Consider the following 18,664-nt stretch of genomic DNA (forward strand, 5'->3'; position numbering starts at 1 on the left):
TTTCCCCCCAACTGACCCCACTGTGTAGTGCTCCCCTCCCTGTGTCCATGTGTTCTCATTGTTCAACACCCGCCTATCAGTGAGAACATGCGGTGTTTGATCTTCCGCTCTTCTGTCAGTTTGCTGAGACATTCTTATTTTTTGAGGCTACAGTGCTCAATATATCTGGATCTGAATTAAGAACCTTAAGGCATGACAAACCTACTTAATGTGACTCCATCATTCTCAGTAAAACACAATACAAAACCAAGATGACTAGATTTTTCTGGCATCTTTCTGTATCATTTCCTACTCTCAGTGTATGTGGATATATTTGTTCTCTCTTTGTTCTCTCTTCTGCCTAAGGCCAATCTTGATAAAGCCATCTGTTGAACTTTTATGTAAAAAAAAAAACCATTTCCAAGGCAGACTGCCACTTGTCAGATCACTCTTCAATCCAGAAGATCTAACATATCTTTGACATTTTGAGACTATTCTGTTTCCATTGCTTATTTGTTGTCATAGCCACCTTAGTGGCAGAGAAACAAAATTGTAATCGTCCATTAATTTGCAAGAATAAGCAGAGATCAATTAAAGTTAGTACCAAATCAGTAGCCTTAATGCTTCTTCCCTATGTCACTTGTCAGGTACTGTTCCCATTTTTCTTACATTGCTAGATCAGCTCTGATATGGTGAATTTTCTCACAATTATATAAATTCAAACAGTATTGAACTCCCAGAAGGCAATCTTTTTAATAATGCATATCATTCAAGACATCTTCCTATGACCATGTAATTCTTTATTTATACAATTAATATTGTTTAAAAAATAGGTTTCATTGCCTTATTTTTGAATTTAATATACATGGATATTTTACCCTTGTAAATTTACCTTTTTTAAATAAAATATAATTGTTTCCCTTTTCATTAACAAGTAAGTTATGGTTTTATGAATATTGGTGTAAGACTTTTGTGTACATGAATCATACAAAACTTTTTTTTTTGTATACGTTAATTAAGGTAATGCTTTGGCAAAAGGTATCTGAATTTAGAAGGAGGTTAATAAAGGGTACCTCTTGCAAGAGTTCTGAACCAGCTGACAAGACAAAAAATTAACTGAATTAAAAATGCAACCTCAATTACTGGTAAAGAGTAGCTTGATGGCATAGCTTGTGGGAAAACCACAGTGGGCTTGCCAACTAGCTTAGTACAGCCACCTCAAGGAAAGGTTTGGATCTGCAGGAGAGATGGACTGTTTTCATTGGTTGGGGTGGACAGGGAGAGTGAGAACAAATCCCTCATGATTATAACCTTTTGATTAGATACCTAGATGTATAGCAGAAACCCACCGACTGAATAAGCCACTCTGCCTCCACAGAAGAGTAATAAGAAATGCGATAAGACTCTAACACTGAAAATCTAAGTTATGTTTTTCTTAGTATTGTAAAATGGCCTGTTAAATGTTTATCAATTTGCATTTTCACCAGTGTGCCTATTTCTCCATATCCTTATCAACACTGAACATTTTATTGTTCCTAGTCTCATAGGAGTTAAAGACCCAAAGTATTGTATCTCTCTGAATGGAATTAAGTATCTACCTAAGGTCTTGCCCATAGTTTCTCAGACTTTCTTGGCTCTTTGAGCCATTAGTGTCTCAGTAGGTTTTTCTTGGCACTCGTAGACCAAAAGAAATGCCTAACAGTTCCATTTATTAAGTAGTTGGGTCCAAATAACTGTCAGACAAATCGTATTTCTGCCAGGTGTGGTGGCTAATACCTGTAATCCCAGCACTTTGAGAGCCCAAGGCAGGAGGATAGCTTGAGCCAAGGAGTTTGAGACCAGCCTGGGCAACATTGTGAGGTCCCATCTCCAAAAAAATATTAAAAAATTGCCTGTCATGTGGTATGCACCTGTGGTCCCAGCTACTTGGGAGGCTGATGTGAAGCTGCAGTGAGCTAAGATCATGCCACTGCACTTCAGCCTGTACAATAGAGGGAGACTCTGCCTCAAAAGAAAAGTGTATTTCCTTTGAAATTTTCAGATATACTCTGGTGCCCCAATTACTTCACTACACTGCCCTTGGGTATATTGGTACACATTTGGGGAACTGTGGATCTATATATGTATATATAGAAATTTAAGGCCAAAGTATACCCTGTCATCATGTTTGCTGACAATTAAATTTTTCGCTGGCATATGTCTGGGCCATATTCCTGAAAATCTGACTCAGTAAGTCTAGGATGAGGCTTAGGCATTTATTCTTTTTTTTTTTTTTTTTTTTTTTTTTTTTTTTTTTTTTTTTTTTTTTTTGAGACGGAGTCTCGTTCTGTCACCCAGGCTGGAGTGCAGTGGTACGATCTCGGCTCACTGCAACCTCCACCTCCCCGGTTCAAGTGATTCTCCTGCCTCAGCCTCCCGAGCAGCTGGGACTACAGGTGCGCACCACCATGCCTGGCTAATTTTTGTATATTTAGCAGAGGCGAGGGTTCACCATATTGGCCAGCCTGGTCTTGAATTCCTGACCTCGTGATCCACCCACCTTGGCCGCCCAAAGTGCTAAGATTACAGGTGTGAGCCCCTGTGCCCGGCCTGGCATTTATTCTTAAAGCCTCACACTTGATTATTTTTTCTGGATCCTTTCTTCTCATTGGAAAAGCTGTATGCTGGCCCGGCACGGTGGCTCATGCCTGTAATCCCAGCACTTTGGAAGGCCAAGGGGGGCAGATCACCTGAGGTCAGGAGTTTGATACCAGCCTGGCCAACATGGTGAAAACCTGTCTATACTAAAAATACAAAAATTAGCTGGGTATCGTGGCAGGCATCTGTTATTCCAGCTACTCAAGAGGCTGAGGCAGGAGAATCACTTGAAACTAGGAGGCAGAGTTTGCAGTGAGCCGAGATCTCACCATTGCACTCCAGCCTGGGTGACAGAGTGAAACTCCATCTCAAAAAAAAGAAAAAAACCCAGCTGTTTTCTTTATGAGGTTCATAAATATAAAAATTGTTTTAAGACTAGGCTTGCTATAATTTTGTTCTTAATAGGGCGAAATGACCCTGAATGTGACCTATGTGGTGGAGACCCAGATAAGAAATGCCATTCTTGTTCCTGTCGTGTATGTGGTGGGAAACATGAACCCAACATGCAGCTTCTATGTGATGAATGTAATGTGGCTTATCATATTTACTGCCTGAATCCACCTTTGGATAAAGTCCCAGAAGAGGAATACTGGTATGATTATCAGGTTTTTATTGTTGTTGTTCTTGTTATGTAAATAATTAAACATGAAATATGTGTTTGAACCACCTAAAGTAGATTTTTAAAGGTACATACTGTAAAAGTGCTTACAATGTTGTGAGCAGTGATTACTTAGCATTTATACCTCTGTTCGATTACAAATATTTTGTAACAATCTCTGAACCACCCCAGCTCCATTTTTTAATCCCTTCCATTCCTTCTCCAATATAAGAATCTGTGTTCATTCAAAAATGCAAATCTGATTGTGTTACTTTGTTGCTTCAGAAGGTTTATGTTGCCTTACAGGAGGACCCTGTGTAATATTTAGTTTCCTCTTCAGCTATATCTCTTACCATTTTCCTCTTTCATTTCTCTAAATACTCTATACTCTAGCCAGATTCAGTATCTTTCAAATCCTTAAGTAAGTGATGTTCTTTTTCAGATTGTCACAGTTGACACATTTTCATCTTGGAAGCGTTATCCTCTTTGCTTAACTTGAAGATGATATTAATCCTTTAGCATTTCAGTTAAATGTGACTTCCTCTGGTAATCCTTTATGGATGGTCCTCTACCCCCAACCATGTTAGATACTCTTGTTATGTTCTATAATAGTACTTAATATTTACTAAACACTAACAAAGTGGTTTATATGGATTACTGTGTTTAATCCTATGACGTTGATGCATAGAACAAGGCAGCAATTATACTTGCCAAAGTCTGTTACTCTCCTATGGAGTAGCGATAACTACAAAGAGAAATGATTAGAAAAGAGACTGGGGAAACTGTGCCCAAAGTTGAACCTTTTAATACCATGTTAAGGAGGTTTTTTCTTTTAAACTATGGGCCATATTGCTATTATGTGTTTTTAAGTAAGATGGATAACAGTCAGAAATAATTGATGTCACAAGTGGGTAATTGGTATCTGTACAAAAAAATAGATTGTTGCTTTGATCTCTCCCCAACCTGTTGGGAAGGTGTTTGCTGTATTATGACAGGCTGTGGAGGTGAGAAAAAGGAGGAAAGGATATATCTTCCTTTACCTCTTACTACTACCTCACATGATCTCTCTGAATCTTACATCACTAATAACTGTTTTCTCTAAAGTCTCATATTTTTCTTCTTTGTTGTTCGATGGATGACATATTTCTGCTTCTCTAAAATACAAACTCTTTCACCTGCTCTCACAGTTCCATAGTCTTTCCAGAAACTTCACCTTTTCAATTAATTCTCTCCCAAGTTGCCATTACTAAATCATTCTCATTAGCCTTCTAGAATCTCTTTAATTTGCAAAACACACACTAACCTTCCTTGAACCCATTTCTCTCACCAGCTGTCTACCCCGTTCTCTGCTTCTTTCGTGGCAAAGATTGTCAAGTGCTTTCTCTACTAATTGTTTCCGTTTCCTCTCCTATTCATACTTCAGCACTCCAGTCTGGCTTTCCTTCTACTGTATCTGCTTATGTCAGGTTCACAGACACATTTTATGTATAAACCTAAGGGTCAATTCTCATTCCTTCCTCAACTGCTCAGCTGCTTACTCTGTTTTATAGATTTGAGATCTTAAGATCTTGGTTTTCTGTGGATTTTTGTTTGTTTTATTTTTTGAGACAGAGTTTCGCTCTTGTTGCCCAGGCTGGGGTGCAATGGTGCAAACGCAACCTCTGCCCCCCAGGATCAAATGATTCTCCTGCCTCAGCCTCCCGAGTAGCTGGGATTACAGGCATGCGCCACCACACCCAGCTGATTTTTAGTACAGATAGGGGGCTTTCCATGTTAGGCTGGTCTTGAGCTCCTGACCTCAGGTGATCCACCTACCTGGGCTTCCCAAAGTGCTGGAATTATAGACGTCAGCCACTGTGCCCGGCCATGATCCTGTTTTTCTACTTACTTCACAGGCCTTTTCTTCTTAGTCTCTTGTTAATGTTTCCCTTCACCTACCAGATTTCAGAGTCCCCACACAAAGCACTACCCACTTATTTTATCTTTATGCTCGCTCCCTAGATGATCTCGTCCAACCATGAGATGCTAAATATCAAGCTAATAGTTCTGAATTTATGTCTTCATATCTAATCTCCCTGGGCATTATATTCCTATATGCAGTTGGTTAGCATCACAAAATTAGTCCAGATGGGGTTCTTGATTTCCACAAACTCCCTAAAATCCTGCTCTTCTCCCAGTCTTCAGTAATTAATATTAATCATTTTATCTATTTGCTCATGCCAAAAAGCCAAACCTAATCCTTGATTCCTCTTTTGTTCTTTTCATATACTCTACATCAGTAGATTTTAACAGTCCATAATGTTTTCTCCATTCTCACCTCCCAGCCCAAACTGCCATCTCTTCCTTGAATTTCTGTAATAGATACCTAACTAGTGTCTTTGCTTCTTTTCTTCCGTTGCAGCAGAATAATTTTTAAAAGGCCTAAATTAGGTCATTCGTCTGTTTAAAACCTTCTGATGTCTTCCTGTTTCACTTAGAATAAAAGTCTAAGCCCTAACCATTTATGACCTGGCCCATGTGTACTCTCTAACTCCCATTGCTTATCACTAGTCTGTCTGCTTACTAACTTTGGTCTGTACCCACCTTTATCTTCCTCAAAACATACCATTTTTTTTTTTATTTCTCATGACCTTTGCACTTAACTGTTTCTTTGCCAGGAATGCTTTTCTTGGGTTATCTACTCTAAGAAGCATTCTGTTTTTAGTCACTCTTACCACATAACCCTGATCTATTTCCACTTAACACGTTCTGAAATTCTTTGCTTGTATGTACTGGTGTTTCTTAACTACTTATGTACAAACATTTTTATCACAAACATTTATCGCCAGCACCAAAATAGTGCCTTGCACATAGGAGGTTCTGAACAAACCTGTTGAAGGAGTGAATCAATCCCAGAATCAACTTTAGGATGATATAATTCAAAGACTATCTTGTATTACTCTAGAGTATAGCTCTACGTTCATATCAAGGTCTTTCACTTCACCTGGAACTCCTTAACCTTAAATCTTTTCTGTTTCTCCAAATCATGTTGTCTGGATATTTAATCTCTGCAGTAATTTTCTCATCAAACAGATAATACTTGCTTTAAATCACAGAATCTTTAATAAAATTAGTTAAAAAGATGAGCCCATCAGATAAAATACAGCTTTTCTTTAGGACACTTTATTTTTGGAAGCCTTCCTGATTTCCCAACTAGAAAGGACTTAATTCATAGTGCCTTCTCAAACATAATTTGCTCAAGATCAGGGACTGAATTATTTAAATTTTTCTCTCCTATAATGCTCAACAAAATATCTCATAATTGGATTGACTTGTGGGCATAATCTTCTTTGCTTTAAAAGCTACATGGAATAGGTAATTGTGACATAGAAAGTATGGGCAAAGAAATTTTAAGACTAATTGGGCAGTTGGTCATTAGATCTTTGTTAGGGTATTCCCAAAGCTTCTATTCCTTGGTGACATAAGAATAGCCTCATCTCATTTTGTAGACATATGCCTTGCTTTTTAGAAAAGATTCTAGGCAGTTTATGAAATACAAGTTACAGTAAGGTAATCAATTACAAATAGGCTAAAGGACAAGTAAGCATAGGGAATTAAAATTGAGCTATTGATAAGGTTAATGTAAACAAACATCCTTGAGGTCCTATATGCTGGTTATATAAACTACAATTTTTCTCTGGGAATTCTAATAATCAATTTAGATGGGGAGATGTATCTGTTACACAGTTGAATGTTCTAGGAAGATCTAGCTACTTTTGTTTTAATGACAGGAACTTCAAGTTTCTGTTCTCAGACTTAGCGATTGGAGTTCATGGCATCATTTTGAATCTCATAACTTTGTCTGAATTTGGAACTGAATTTGAGGATTTATAATGAAATCTTTAAGTTCTCTAAAGGAATGACAAGAATATTTTTATAGCCAGCCTAACCATGTAAATATTTTGAAAAGTTTACTATTTTAATGCCAGCTAAAGTTCTGTAATATATACCAAATAATGCATCCTAAAACTTGTTCTAACCTAGAAAAGCTAATATTCTGTTACTAACCCAAATAGGGTATTGTGAAAATTTCTTTGTTCTTTTTTGTTTTAAAGGTATTGTCCTTCCTGTAAAACTGATTCCAGTGAAGTTGTAAAGGCTGGTGAAAGACTCAAGATGAGTAAAAAGAAAGCAAAGATGCCATCAGCTAGTACTGAAAGCCGGAGAGACTGGGGCAGGGTAAAGAAGAAATTCCCCTTTTCTTCCTAGTAACAAGTTGTAATATATCATGTTTTAATATCAATAGTAGTAACAGTATAAAAAATTAAACTATCATTATTTGTTAGTATCAGTGGTACTTAAATTACATAAACAATTGGGTTCCTATTTTATTCACATCTCATGAGAATTAGGGGCTTTCATTAAAATTTAATATAACTGATTTCTCAAAGTTTGTTTTGTGACTTTTAGGGAATGGCTTGTGTTGGTCGTACAAGAGAATGTACTATTGTCCCTTCTAATCATTATGGACCTATTCCTGGTATTCCTGTTGGATCAACTTGGAGATTTAGAGTTCAGGTATGTTTTAACATTGGCTTAGTTGAAAGGGGAAAATTGGCTATCAAATTATAGCAATGTTAATGTCTGTTGATTGTAAGTGAGCCTAACACATAACATTCACTTGTTAGAATGAAAGATTTTCTTTAGGATGGGTATATTCTTTCTGGGGGTTAACAAGGGAACATACCTCACAGAATTGGACGTTAGCTATGCATTTTCATTACTCTGTTGTTACTGTTCTGTTATAGTTAATGGTAGTAGTAACCATTATTGTTAAGCTTTCTAAACAACTTTTCTTGCCAGAAATTTCACTTTTGAAATATTAAACTTGAAATCATGTGGCAAATTCTCATTGAGTGTGGTTGAACTCTAAGCTTGTTTCAGGTGTTTTATTTGGAATTTATCATCCTGAACGAATGATAAGACATTGGGCAGAGGAGGTGCCAGCTAATCCAAGAATAAAATTATTTCCTGTTTCTAATTAGAGACACCCAGGATTCTGAACATTAAGAGCGGCTTTAATTTTTATCTTGAATGGCCCTGGTGCTCAGACCTTTAATACAATTATAAAAATAAGGTAATGTACACTCGTCCCTTGGTATCTATGGGGGATTGGTTCCAAGATCTCCCACAGACACCAAGTCTGTGGATGCTCAAATTCTTTATACAGGCTTGTGTGGTGGCTCACACCTGTAATCCCAGAACTTTGGGAGGCCACAACAGGCGGATCACGTGAGACCAGGAGTTTGAAACCAGCCTGGCCAATGTGGTAAGACCTGTCTCTACTAAAAATACAAAAATCAGCCAGGCGTGGTAGCAAGCACTTAAAATCCTAGCTACTCAGGAGGCAGAAGCAGGAGAATTGCTTGAACCCAGAAGGCGGAGGCTGCAGTGAACCAAGATTATGCCACTGCACTCCAGCCTGGGAGACAGCCTCTGTCTCCCAAAAAAAAAAAAAAAAAAAAAAAATCCTTTATACAGTGATGAAGCATTTGCATATAACCTACATGCATCCTCTTGTAGACTTTAAGTCATGTCTAGATTACTTATAATACCTAATACAGTGTAAATGCTGTGTAAATAGTTGTTACACTGTGTTGTTTGGGGAATCATGACAAGAAAAAGTCTGGACATACTCAGTATAGAGACACCATCTACTTTTTTCCCCAAATATTTTCTACTCTCTTGAATTGGCAAGACCTGTGGATCAATTAAAAAGCTATGTATGTATTAAATATGAGTAAATAGTTTATATTTGAAAAACCCACCCTAGTTTTCATCCCCGTTTTCTGTTTTTCAGAGGCAACTACTTTAAAATTTTAGTTGTTTCCTATGGATTTACCTCTTACTACTTTTTTTGTTTGTTTGTTTGTTTTTAAAGAGACAGGGTCTTGCTCTGTCACCCAGGCTGGAGTGCAGTAGCAGTTACAGCTCACTATAACTTCAGACTTCTGGGCTCAAGTGATCATTCCACCTAGCTAGGACTAAAAATGTAAAAACGTGTACCATCATGCCTGACTGTTGGTTGGTTGGTTTGTTGCCCAGGCTAGTCTCAGACTCCTGGCTTAAAGCAGTGCTCCGGCCTTGGCCTCCCAAAGCACTGGGATTGTAGGTGTGAGCCACTGCTCTTGGCCTACCTTCTTCTGCCTTTATTTTAGACAGGGTCTTGTTCAGTTGTGTAGGCTGGGATGCAGTGGCGTGATCACAGTCCTCCTGGGCTCAAGCCGTCCTCTAGTCTCAGCCACCAGAGTAGCTGGAACTATAGGCACACACAACCACACCCAGCTGATTTTTGTGTTTTCTTGTAGAGTCGGGGTTTCACAGTGTTGCTTAGGCTGGTCTTGAATCCCTAGGCTTCAAGTGATCTTTGTGCTTCAGCTTCTCAAAGTGCGTGTGAGCCACTGTGCCCAGCCCTACATTCTTATTTCTATTAATAAATAACGTGTTTATAGTACTTTATTCTTCATCTTTTAGTTGCATTAACTTCTTTCTGTGGAAGATGAAATACTAGTTTAATGCTCTTGTGTTCTCTCATCTTTGCCATAGTTGTATTACAATTTTGGTTGAACCAGTATTTGAAGTTTAGGTTATTATGACTTTGGATATATAAATACAATAAAATACTGTATATAAATGGAATATAATATTATAAATATAGTAAAAGTACACTGTTTCTAATCACCTTACTTTTTTTTGCTTCTTTTTTTCGTACCTCTGTACCTCTTTCCAGGTTCTGTTGCTGTGAGCTTCTTCTTGGCTTCTAAAATGTTCTAAATGCCTTCCCCCCACCCCTCGCATGCCAAACTCTTAGGCAAACTTGAATTTCAGCTTCTTTTACTCTGCTAAGAACAATTGTATTGGCTAGACATTGTGGCTCACAGCTGTAATCCCAACTTGGAGGCTGAGGCAGGAAGATCACTTGAGCCCATGAGTTCTAGACCAGCCTGCTGGGCAACATAATGAGACCTCTGTGTCTACCAGAAAAAAGAACAATTCTATAAAAAGCAGATGAACTCCAACACCTTTCTCAGGGATTTTGAAGTTCACAAAGACGTGACACTTGTTTCAGTGAGGCAGGAATGAAGATACAAGGGAAAAAGCAGTCAGCCATTGAAGCAGAAAAGCAGAAATGAATAAAGTAGAAATGGATAGCACGTTTGGGTAACATTGAGTAGTTTTGGCTCAGGCATATAAGTTCCCAGAAAGAGAAGCTGGAGATAAGGCTAGGAAAAATAGATAGGAGCCATATTAAGCAGTTGAAAGTCAAAGCAGAATTGTTTTTTAAGAGAATTATCCAGTTTGTGATACCTAGGATGGATTTGAAGGGGCAAAAGTAGAGGCAGTAAAACAGGATCTGTTGTAAACATTCATGACTCAAACTAAGATTGAACAGTGTAAGTAAAAGAAGATGGATTTGAGAAATTTAGGAGGTAAAAGAAGCAATCCTTGTGATCAAAAGGGTTTGAGGAATAAGGGAGAAGAGTGGGGCTAAAATAACTCCTGCGTTTTGGACTTCGCAAACTAGGTAGGGAACAGGGCCATTATCCAAGACTAGAAATAAAGGGAGAAATGATACATACTGCTGCTAGTTCTCTCTTAGCTGAGTTGAGCTGGAAGTTCCAGTAGATAAAAGATTATTATTTACTAGTCATTGTGCAACTCAGAATTCTACCCAATCAGTTTTACAATTTTCAGAACCTAAAGGATATAGTTAAGGAGATGTAAAATGAGAGAGCAAAAGATAGAACTCTGTGAGACTCACTTCTTGAGTCTTTAGGTACCAATAATATATATGAAAGCATTTTGTAAATGTTTCTTAACTGTTCAGAGGTACTTTGAGACTCTCTTTACTTGATTTATAGGTGAGCGAAGCAGGTGTTCACAGACCTCATGTTGGTGGAATTCATGGTCGAAGTAATGATGGGGCTTATTCTCTTGTCCTGGCTGGTGGATTTGCAGATGAAGTCGTAAGTCATTATATAAAGTTATTCATTAGAACCTGCCTTGATCATTTGGTAAAATACAAAAGTTTTTCCTAGGATGCATCAATTTTTGTATTGAAGTAATCAGTTCTATACAAGTTAGGTAGTAAATCATTTGGCAGTATATTCTTTACATGTACTATGTACTGGTTTGACTTGTATGTGTTTGGTAAGTGAGTTTTACAAGAAAAACACTCACATTCTCTACAGCTTTTTTTTTTTTTTTTTTTTTTTGACAAAAATAATCTGCTCACATAAAACACCTGCTGTTTGGGGTACAATGCAAAGCATTTGAAACAAAAAGATACTAAAAAAGAGTCTTGATATATTGCCTGGGCTGGAGTACAGTGATCTCAGCTCCCTGCAACCTCTCTGCCTTTGGGTTCAAGCAATTTGCCTGCCTCAGCCTCTTGATCATATGAGGTTTCACGTGCCCACCATCACACCTGGCTAATTTTTTAAATTTTTTTGAGATGGAGTTTTGCTTTTGTCGCCCAGGCTAGAGTGCAGTGGCAGTCTTGGCTCACTGAAACCTCTGCTTCCTGGGTTTAAGCGATTCTTCTGCCTCAGCCTCCCAAGTAGCTGGGATTACAATCATGCACCACCATACCCAGCTAATTATTGTATTTTTCATAGAAACATGGTTTCATCACGTTGGCCAGGCTGATCTCAAACTCCTGACCTCATGTGATCAACCTGCCTTATCTTCCCAAACTGTTAGGATTACAGTTGTGAGCCACAGCACCCAGCCTCTATGGAGCTTTTTTTCCTCCTCCTCTTTTAAGTTTTCTCTTTAAAAAAATAAAAACTTTGGTTCCAGTGTTAAAGATCTATGGAGCTTATTTCTTTTAATTAAACTTATTATTTTGAGGTAGTTGTAGATTCACATGTAGCATTAGAAATAATACAGAGGGCCAAGTGCAGTGGCTCACGCTTGTAATCCCAGCACTTTGAGAGGCTGAAGCAGGTGGATCTCTTGAGCTCAAGAGTTCAAGACCAGCCTGGGCAACGTGTCAAAGCCCTGTCTCTACCAAAAAATAAAGAAATTAGCAGGGTGTGGCTGAGCATGGTGGCTGACGCTTGTAATCCCAGCCATTGGGAGGCCACGGTGGGCAGATCACCTGAGGTCAGGAGTTCAAGACTAGCCTGACCAACATGGAGAAATCCTGTCACTACTAAAAATACAAAAATTAGCCGGGCATCGTGACGCATGCCTGTAATCCCAGCTACTCAGGAGGCTGAGGCAGGATAGTTGCTTGAACCTGGGAGGCAGAGGTTGCAGTGAGCTGAGATCATGCCATTGTACTCCAGCCTGGGCAACCATAGCAAAACTTCATCTGGGGGGGGGAAAAAAAGGAATATAACTGGGTGTGCTGGCACATGCCTGTAGTCTCAGCTACTTTGGAGACTGAAGCAGGAGGATTGCTTGACCCCAAAAGTTTGAGGCTGTAGTGATGCATGATCGTGCCAGTGCACTCCAGTCTGGGCTACAGGGAGCAAGACCCTGTCTGTTAAAAAAGAAAAAAGGAAAGGGAGGAAGGAAGGAATATAGAGATTCTGTGCCCTCTACCCAGTTTCTCCCCAGTGCTGACTATCTTGCAGAACTATATAGTACAATATCAGAACCAGGATGTTGACACTGTACCATCTGGGGCTGAACATTTATATTATCACAATTTCCATTATTGTGTTGTGTTGCCCGTTTATAGCTATACCTATCATATGTAGCCCCTAACTGCTTTGTAACGTCTGACAACCACAAATCTTTCCTCCTCTTTTTATGCTCTTGTTGCCCAGCCTGGAGTGCAGTGGCACGATCTCAGCTCACTGCAACCAGCCTCATGAATACCTGGGATTACAGGTACCCACCACCACGCCTGACTAGCTAAATTTTGTATTTTTAGTAGAGACGGGGTTTCACCATGTTGGCCAGGCTGGTCTCAAACTCCTGTCTTCAGGTGATCTGCCCATCTTGACTTCCCAAAGTGCTGGGATTACAGGCATGAGCCACCACACCCAGCATTTTTTTTTTTTTTTTTTAAAAGACAGAGTCTTACTCTGTCACACAGACTGGAATGCAGTGGCACGATCAGCTCACTGCAACCCTGCCTCCCAGGTTCAAACGATTCTCCTGGCTGAGTTTCCTGAGTAGCTAGGACTACAAGCATGTACCACCATGTCTGACTAATTTTTGTATTTTTAGGAGAGACAAGGTTTCACCATGTTGGTCAGGCTGATCTCAAACTCCTGACCTCAAGTGATCCATCCACCTCAGCCTCCCAAAGTGATGATATTACAGACGTGAGCCACTGCATCCAGCCTCTTTTCTTTATTCTTGTAATTTTGTCACTTCAAGAATTTTTATAAATGGAATTATGTAGTACATAACTTTTAGGATTGGCTTTTTCCACTTGGTGTAATTCTCAGGAGATTGTGATATGTATCAGTAGCTCATTCCTTTTTATTGTCGAGTACTAGTCCATGGTATGGATGTACCACAGTTTGTTTAATCATTTACTCGTTGAATAACAGCTGGGTTCTTTTGAGTTTTTAGCTATTACAGATAAAGCTACAGCAAATATTTGTGAACAGGTTTTTGTAAACGTAAGTTTTTATTTCTCTGGGATAAATGCCCCCAAAGTGCAATTCCTAGGCCACATGTGGCAGTTGCATGTTTAGTTGTTTAAAGAAACTGCCAAACCATTTTCCACAGTGACTGTACCATTTTATATTCCTGTCGGCAAAATGTGAGTGACCCAGTTTCTCTGCATCTCACCAGTATTTGCTGTTGTTGCTGTTTTTTTGTTTTAGCCATTCTGATAGTTGTGTAGTGATATCTCATTGTTGGACATCATTTGCTTATTTGCCATCTGTGTAGCCTCTAGTAATAGACCTTTTCAGGTTTTTTGGCATTTTCTAATTGGGTTGTTTGTTTGTTTTTTTTTTTTACTGTTCATCAGATCTGCGGTTTTCAGGCATTTACTCGCTTTCATGGATTGTTATAAAGATGAATTAATTCACATAGTTATGAAGAGCACAAAATATAGCATGTTTTCAGACAGAAATAGAAAAGCTTTCCATCTTTCCAAAAGGCACATTTGGCAGTGCGTTTACATTAACATGGCAAAGTAAATGAAAATGGAAATATTTAGGTTCATCCTTTTCATACTTCTTTAGCATGCATGTTTTGAGGCTCTATATTTATGTATTTGTCAGAAATATAAAGGATGTCACATAGTTTATTACAGTCAGCTCTTGGAATTTTTTAAAGGCTCTATAATAAACCAACTAGAAATGTAGTCTCTAACATTTGTTTTTAGCGTCTGATCAATTGTATTTGATCTGGTCTCTGATATTTGTTGTATTTGAGACTTGGGCCAAATTATTTAACTCTAGTAAACCTTAGTTTCCTCATCTGTAAAAAGAAGAAATAGTATTTTATGTCAGGAAGATGGTTACATTAAATGAGATAATTTATGTAGTCCTGTGCATATAACACGGGCTCAAATGTTATATTCTCTGTAGCAGAATATTATCTTAAATAGGGCCAGGCACAGTGGCAGGCGCCTGTAATCCCAGCACTTTGGGAGGCCAAGATGGGCTGATCACTTGATATCAGGACTTCAAGACCGGTCTAGCCAACATGATGAAATCCGGTCTCTATTAAGCGACAAAAATTAGTCAGGCGTGGTGGTGCATGCCTGTAATCCCAGCTGCTTGGGAGGCTGAAGCAGGAGAATCTCTTAAACCCAGGAAGCAGAGTTCGCAGTGAGCCAAAATCACATCACTGTATTCCAGCCTGGATGACAAAGTGAGACTCTGTCTTAAAAAAAAAAAAGAAAAGAGGCCCCATGACCATGCCTCCTCGGATGCTGCTTCAAGTTTGCTGGGCTGTGTATGAACTATTTCTCCATCCGTGTCATCTTCCAGGGGAACCGTCACCCCCAGGATTTAACTCAGCTGCTTTCCATGGACACAGTAGGCTTACAGGAAAAGTCCTTTTATTGACTAAATAAAAGATAAACCATTAAGTAAACACATTCATATACAGCTTCTAAATAAACCTACCAGACTTTGTCCCCTACTCTTAGAAGAGATAAACAACTGGAACCTGGAAAGAAGATGGCCAAATAGGAACAGCTCTGGATTGCGATTACCAGCAAGAGCTACGCAGAGAGGGATTGATCTCTGCATTTTCAAACGAGGTACCAGGTACATCTCAGAGACTGGTTGCACTGTGGATGTAGCCCAAGAAGGGCAAGCCAAGGCGCTACCTCACCCAGGAAGTGCAGTCCCCACAGGGCACCCTCTCCCTACCCAGCGGAGGCCATCTGAGGCTTTTCCAGCCACTCCAGCACTCCAGTTCAGACACTGCACTTCTCCCGCAGTTTTTACTGCCCACAGACCAGGAGATTCCCAGGCTGAAAAGCCGGGAGTTTACAGCATGGCAACCAGCACCGCAGGTTTCGGCACAGAAACTCACACAAAGCTGGGTGGCTTTTTTAACTGGCGTCTGCAACGCCTGGGAGACAGAGCTGCCCATTCAGCTGAAAAAGAGGGGGCTGAAAGCAGGGAGGCAGGTGATCTGGCTGTGCGAGTCCCACCCCCACAAAGACCAGCAACCTGAAACGCTCTAGCTTGAGAGTTTCCCACCAAGCACAGCAATTGTAGCTTGACCCAGGATGTTCAAGCTCTGTTGGGGGAAGGACATCTGACATTACTGAGGCAGTCTGTCACTACCGAGGCAGTCCACCATTACCAAGGCACTCTGCCACTACCGAGGCAGTCCTAACTGTACCTCTGTAAACAAAACCGCAAGGAAGTTTACACAGCAGCAGGGCAGAGCCTGTGGCAGCTCAGCAACGCCTCTGCTGGCAAACTGTGACTAGACTTCCTCCTTGCTGGGCAGGGCATCTCTGAAAACAGGCAGCAGCACATCAGGGATTTATAAATAAAGCCCCACCTTCCCAGGACAGAGCACCTGGGAAAAGAGGCGGTTATGAGTTCTGCTGCAGCAGACTTAAACATACCTGCCCAGCAGATCTGATGAGAACAACATAGCTCCCAGCACAGCACTTGAGCTCTGATAAGGGACAGACTGTCTCATCAAACAGCTCCCCGACCCCCATATATCCAAAAGAGGCACCTCATAAAGGAGAGCTCTGGCTGACATCTGTCCCTTCTGGGACAAAGATAACAGAAGAAAAATAGGCAGCAACCCTTAGTGTTCTGCAGCCCTCGCGGGTGATTCTCAGGGAAGCAGAGCCTGGAGTGGACCTCCAGCAGTACTGCAGCAAAGGGTCCTGACTGTTAGAAGGAAAACTAAAAAACAGAAACTGTTTCAACATTATCAAAAAGGACATCCACTCAGAGACCGCATCTGAAAGTCACCAACTTCAGAGGTCCACAAAGATGGGAAGAAAGCAGTGCAAAAAGGATGAAAACACCAAAAACAAGAATGCCTCTCCTCCTTCAAGGGATCACAACTTCTCACCAGCAAGGGAATAAAGCTGGATGGAGAACGAGTCTGATGAATTGACAGAAACAGGCTTCAGAAGGTAGGTAATAACAAACTTCTCTAAGCTAAAAGAACATGTTCTAACCCAATGCAAAGAAACTAAGAACCATGAAAAAAGGTTAGACGAAATGCTAATGAGAATAAACAACTTAGAGAAGAATGTAAATGGAGCTGAAAAACACAGCACAAGAACTTCATGAAGCATACACAAGATTCAATAGCCGAATCGACCAAGCAGAAGAAAGGATATCAGAGGTCAAAGATCAACTCAATGAAATAAAACAAGGCAAGATTAGAGAAAAAAGAGTGAAAAGAAATGAACAAAGCCTCCAAGAAATATGGGATTATGTGAAAAGACCTAATCTAGGTTTGCTAGGTATACCTGAATGTGATGGGGAGAATGAATCCAAGCTGGAAAACACTTCAGGATGTTATCCAGGAGAATTTCCCCAACCTAGCAAGGCAGACCAATATTCAAGTCCAAGAAATACAGAGAACACCACAAAGATACTCCTCAAGAAGAGCAACTCCAAGGCAAATAATCATCAGATTCACCAGGATTGAAACAAAGGAAAAAATGCTAAGGGCAGCCAGAGAGAAAGGTCGAGTTACCCACAAAGGGAAGGCCATCAGACTCACAGCTGATCTCCTGGCATAAACCCTACAAGCCAGAAGAGAGTGGGGGCCAATATTCAATATCCTTAAAGAACTTTCAATGTAGAATTTCATATCCAGCCAAACACAGCTTCATAAGTGAGGGAGAAATAAAATCCTTTACGGACAAGCCAACTCCCATTCACAATTGCTACAAAGAGAATAAAATACCTAGGAATACAACTAACAAAGGATGTAAAGGACATCTTCAAGGAGAACTACAAACCACTGCTCAAGGAAATAAGAGTGGACACAAACAAATGGAAAAACATTCCATGCTCATGGTTAGGAAGAATCAGTATCGTTAAAATGGCCATACCACCCAAAGTAATTTATAGATTCAGTGCTATCCCCATCAAGCTACCAATGACCTTCTTCGCAGAGCTGGAAAAAAACCACTTTAAACTTCGTATGGAACCAAAAGAGAGCCCATATAGCCAAGACAGTCCTAAGCAAAAAGAACAAAGCTGAAGGCCTCACACTACCTGACTTCAAACTATACTACAAGGCTACAGTTATCAAAACAGCATAGTCCTGGTACCAAAACAGAGATATAGACCAGTGGAACAGATCAGAGGCCTTGGAGGCAACGCCACACACCTACAACCATCTGATCCTTGACAAACCAGACAAAAACAAGCAATGGGGAAAGGAGCCCCTGTTTAATAAATGGTGTTGGGAAAACTGGCTAGCCATGGGCAGAAAGCAGAAACTGGACCTCTTCCTGACACTTTACACACTAAAATTAACTCTAGATGGATTAAAGACTTAAATATAAGACCTAACACCATGAAAACCCTAGAAGAAAACCTAGGCAAAACCATTCAGGACATAGGCATAGGCAAGGACTTCATGACCAAAACACCAAAAGCATTGGCAACAAAAGCCAAAATAGACAAATGGGACCTAAGTAAACTCCAGAGCTTCTGCACAGCAAAAGAAACAGTCATTAGACTGAACTGGCAACCAACAGAATGGGAAAAAATTTTTGCAATCTACCCATCTGACAAAGGGCTAATATCCAGAAGCTACAAAGAACTAAAACTTTTCTTACAAGAAAAAAGAAAAAAAAAACCATTCAGGCCAGGCGCGGTGGCTCAAGCCTGTAATCCCAGCACTTTGGGAGGCCGAGGCGGGTGGATCACTAGGTCAAGAGATCGAGACCATCCTGGTCAACATGGTGAAACCCTGTCTCTACTAAAAATACAAAAAATTAGCTGGGCATGGTGGTGCGTGCCTGTAATCCCAGCTACTCAG

The 18,664-nt window shown here is 39.9% G+C and overlaps 1 protein-coding gene across 2 annotated transcripts in view; it reads left to right on the forward strand.

The window, feature by feature from the left end:
• The window catches only part of UHRF2 (ubiquitin like with PHD and ring finger domains 2), a 107,305-nt gene that overhangs the window by 71,408 nt on the left and 17,233 nt on the right, over positions 1 to 18,664 (forward strand). For both annotated transcript variants that reach the window (XM_017506878.2, XM_017506879.2), the window contains 4 exons: positions 3,022 to 3,208; positions 7,309 to 7,432; positions 7,664 to 7,771; positions 11,116 to 11,220. In XM_017506878.2, coding sequence (XP_017362367.1) covers positions 3,022 to 3,208; positions 7,309 to 7,432; positions 7,664 to 7,771; positions 11,116 to 11,220 — 524 coding nt within the window. The remainder of the gene's footprint in view (positions 1 to 3,021; positions 3,209 to 7,308; positions 7,433 to 7,663; positions 7,772 to 11,115; positions 11,221 to 18,664) is intronic.

This window comes from Cebus imitator, unplaced genomic scaffold, assembly GCF_001604975.1.
Source record: "Cebus imitator isolate Cc_AM_T3 unplaced genomic scaffold, Cebus_imitator-1.0 Scaffold364, whole genome shotgun sequence".
Taxonomy (NCBI): domain Eukaryota; kingdom Metazoa; phylum Chordata; class Mammalia; order Primates; family Cebidae; genus Cebus; species Cebus imitator.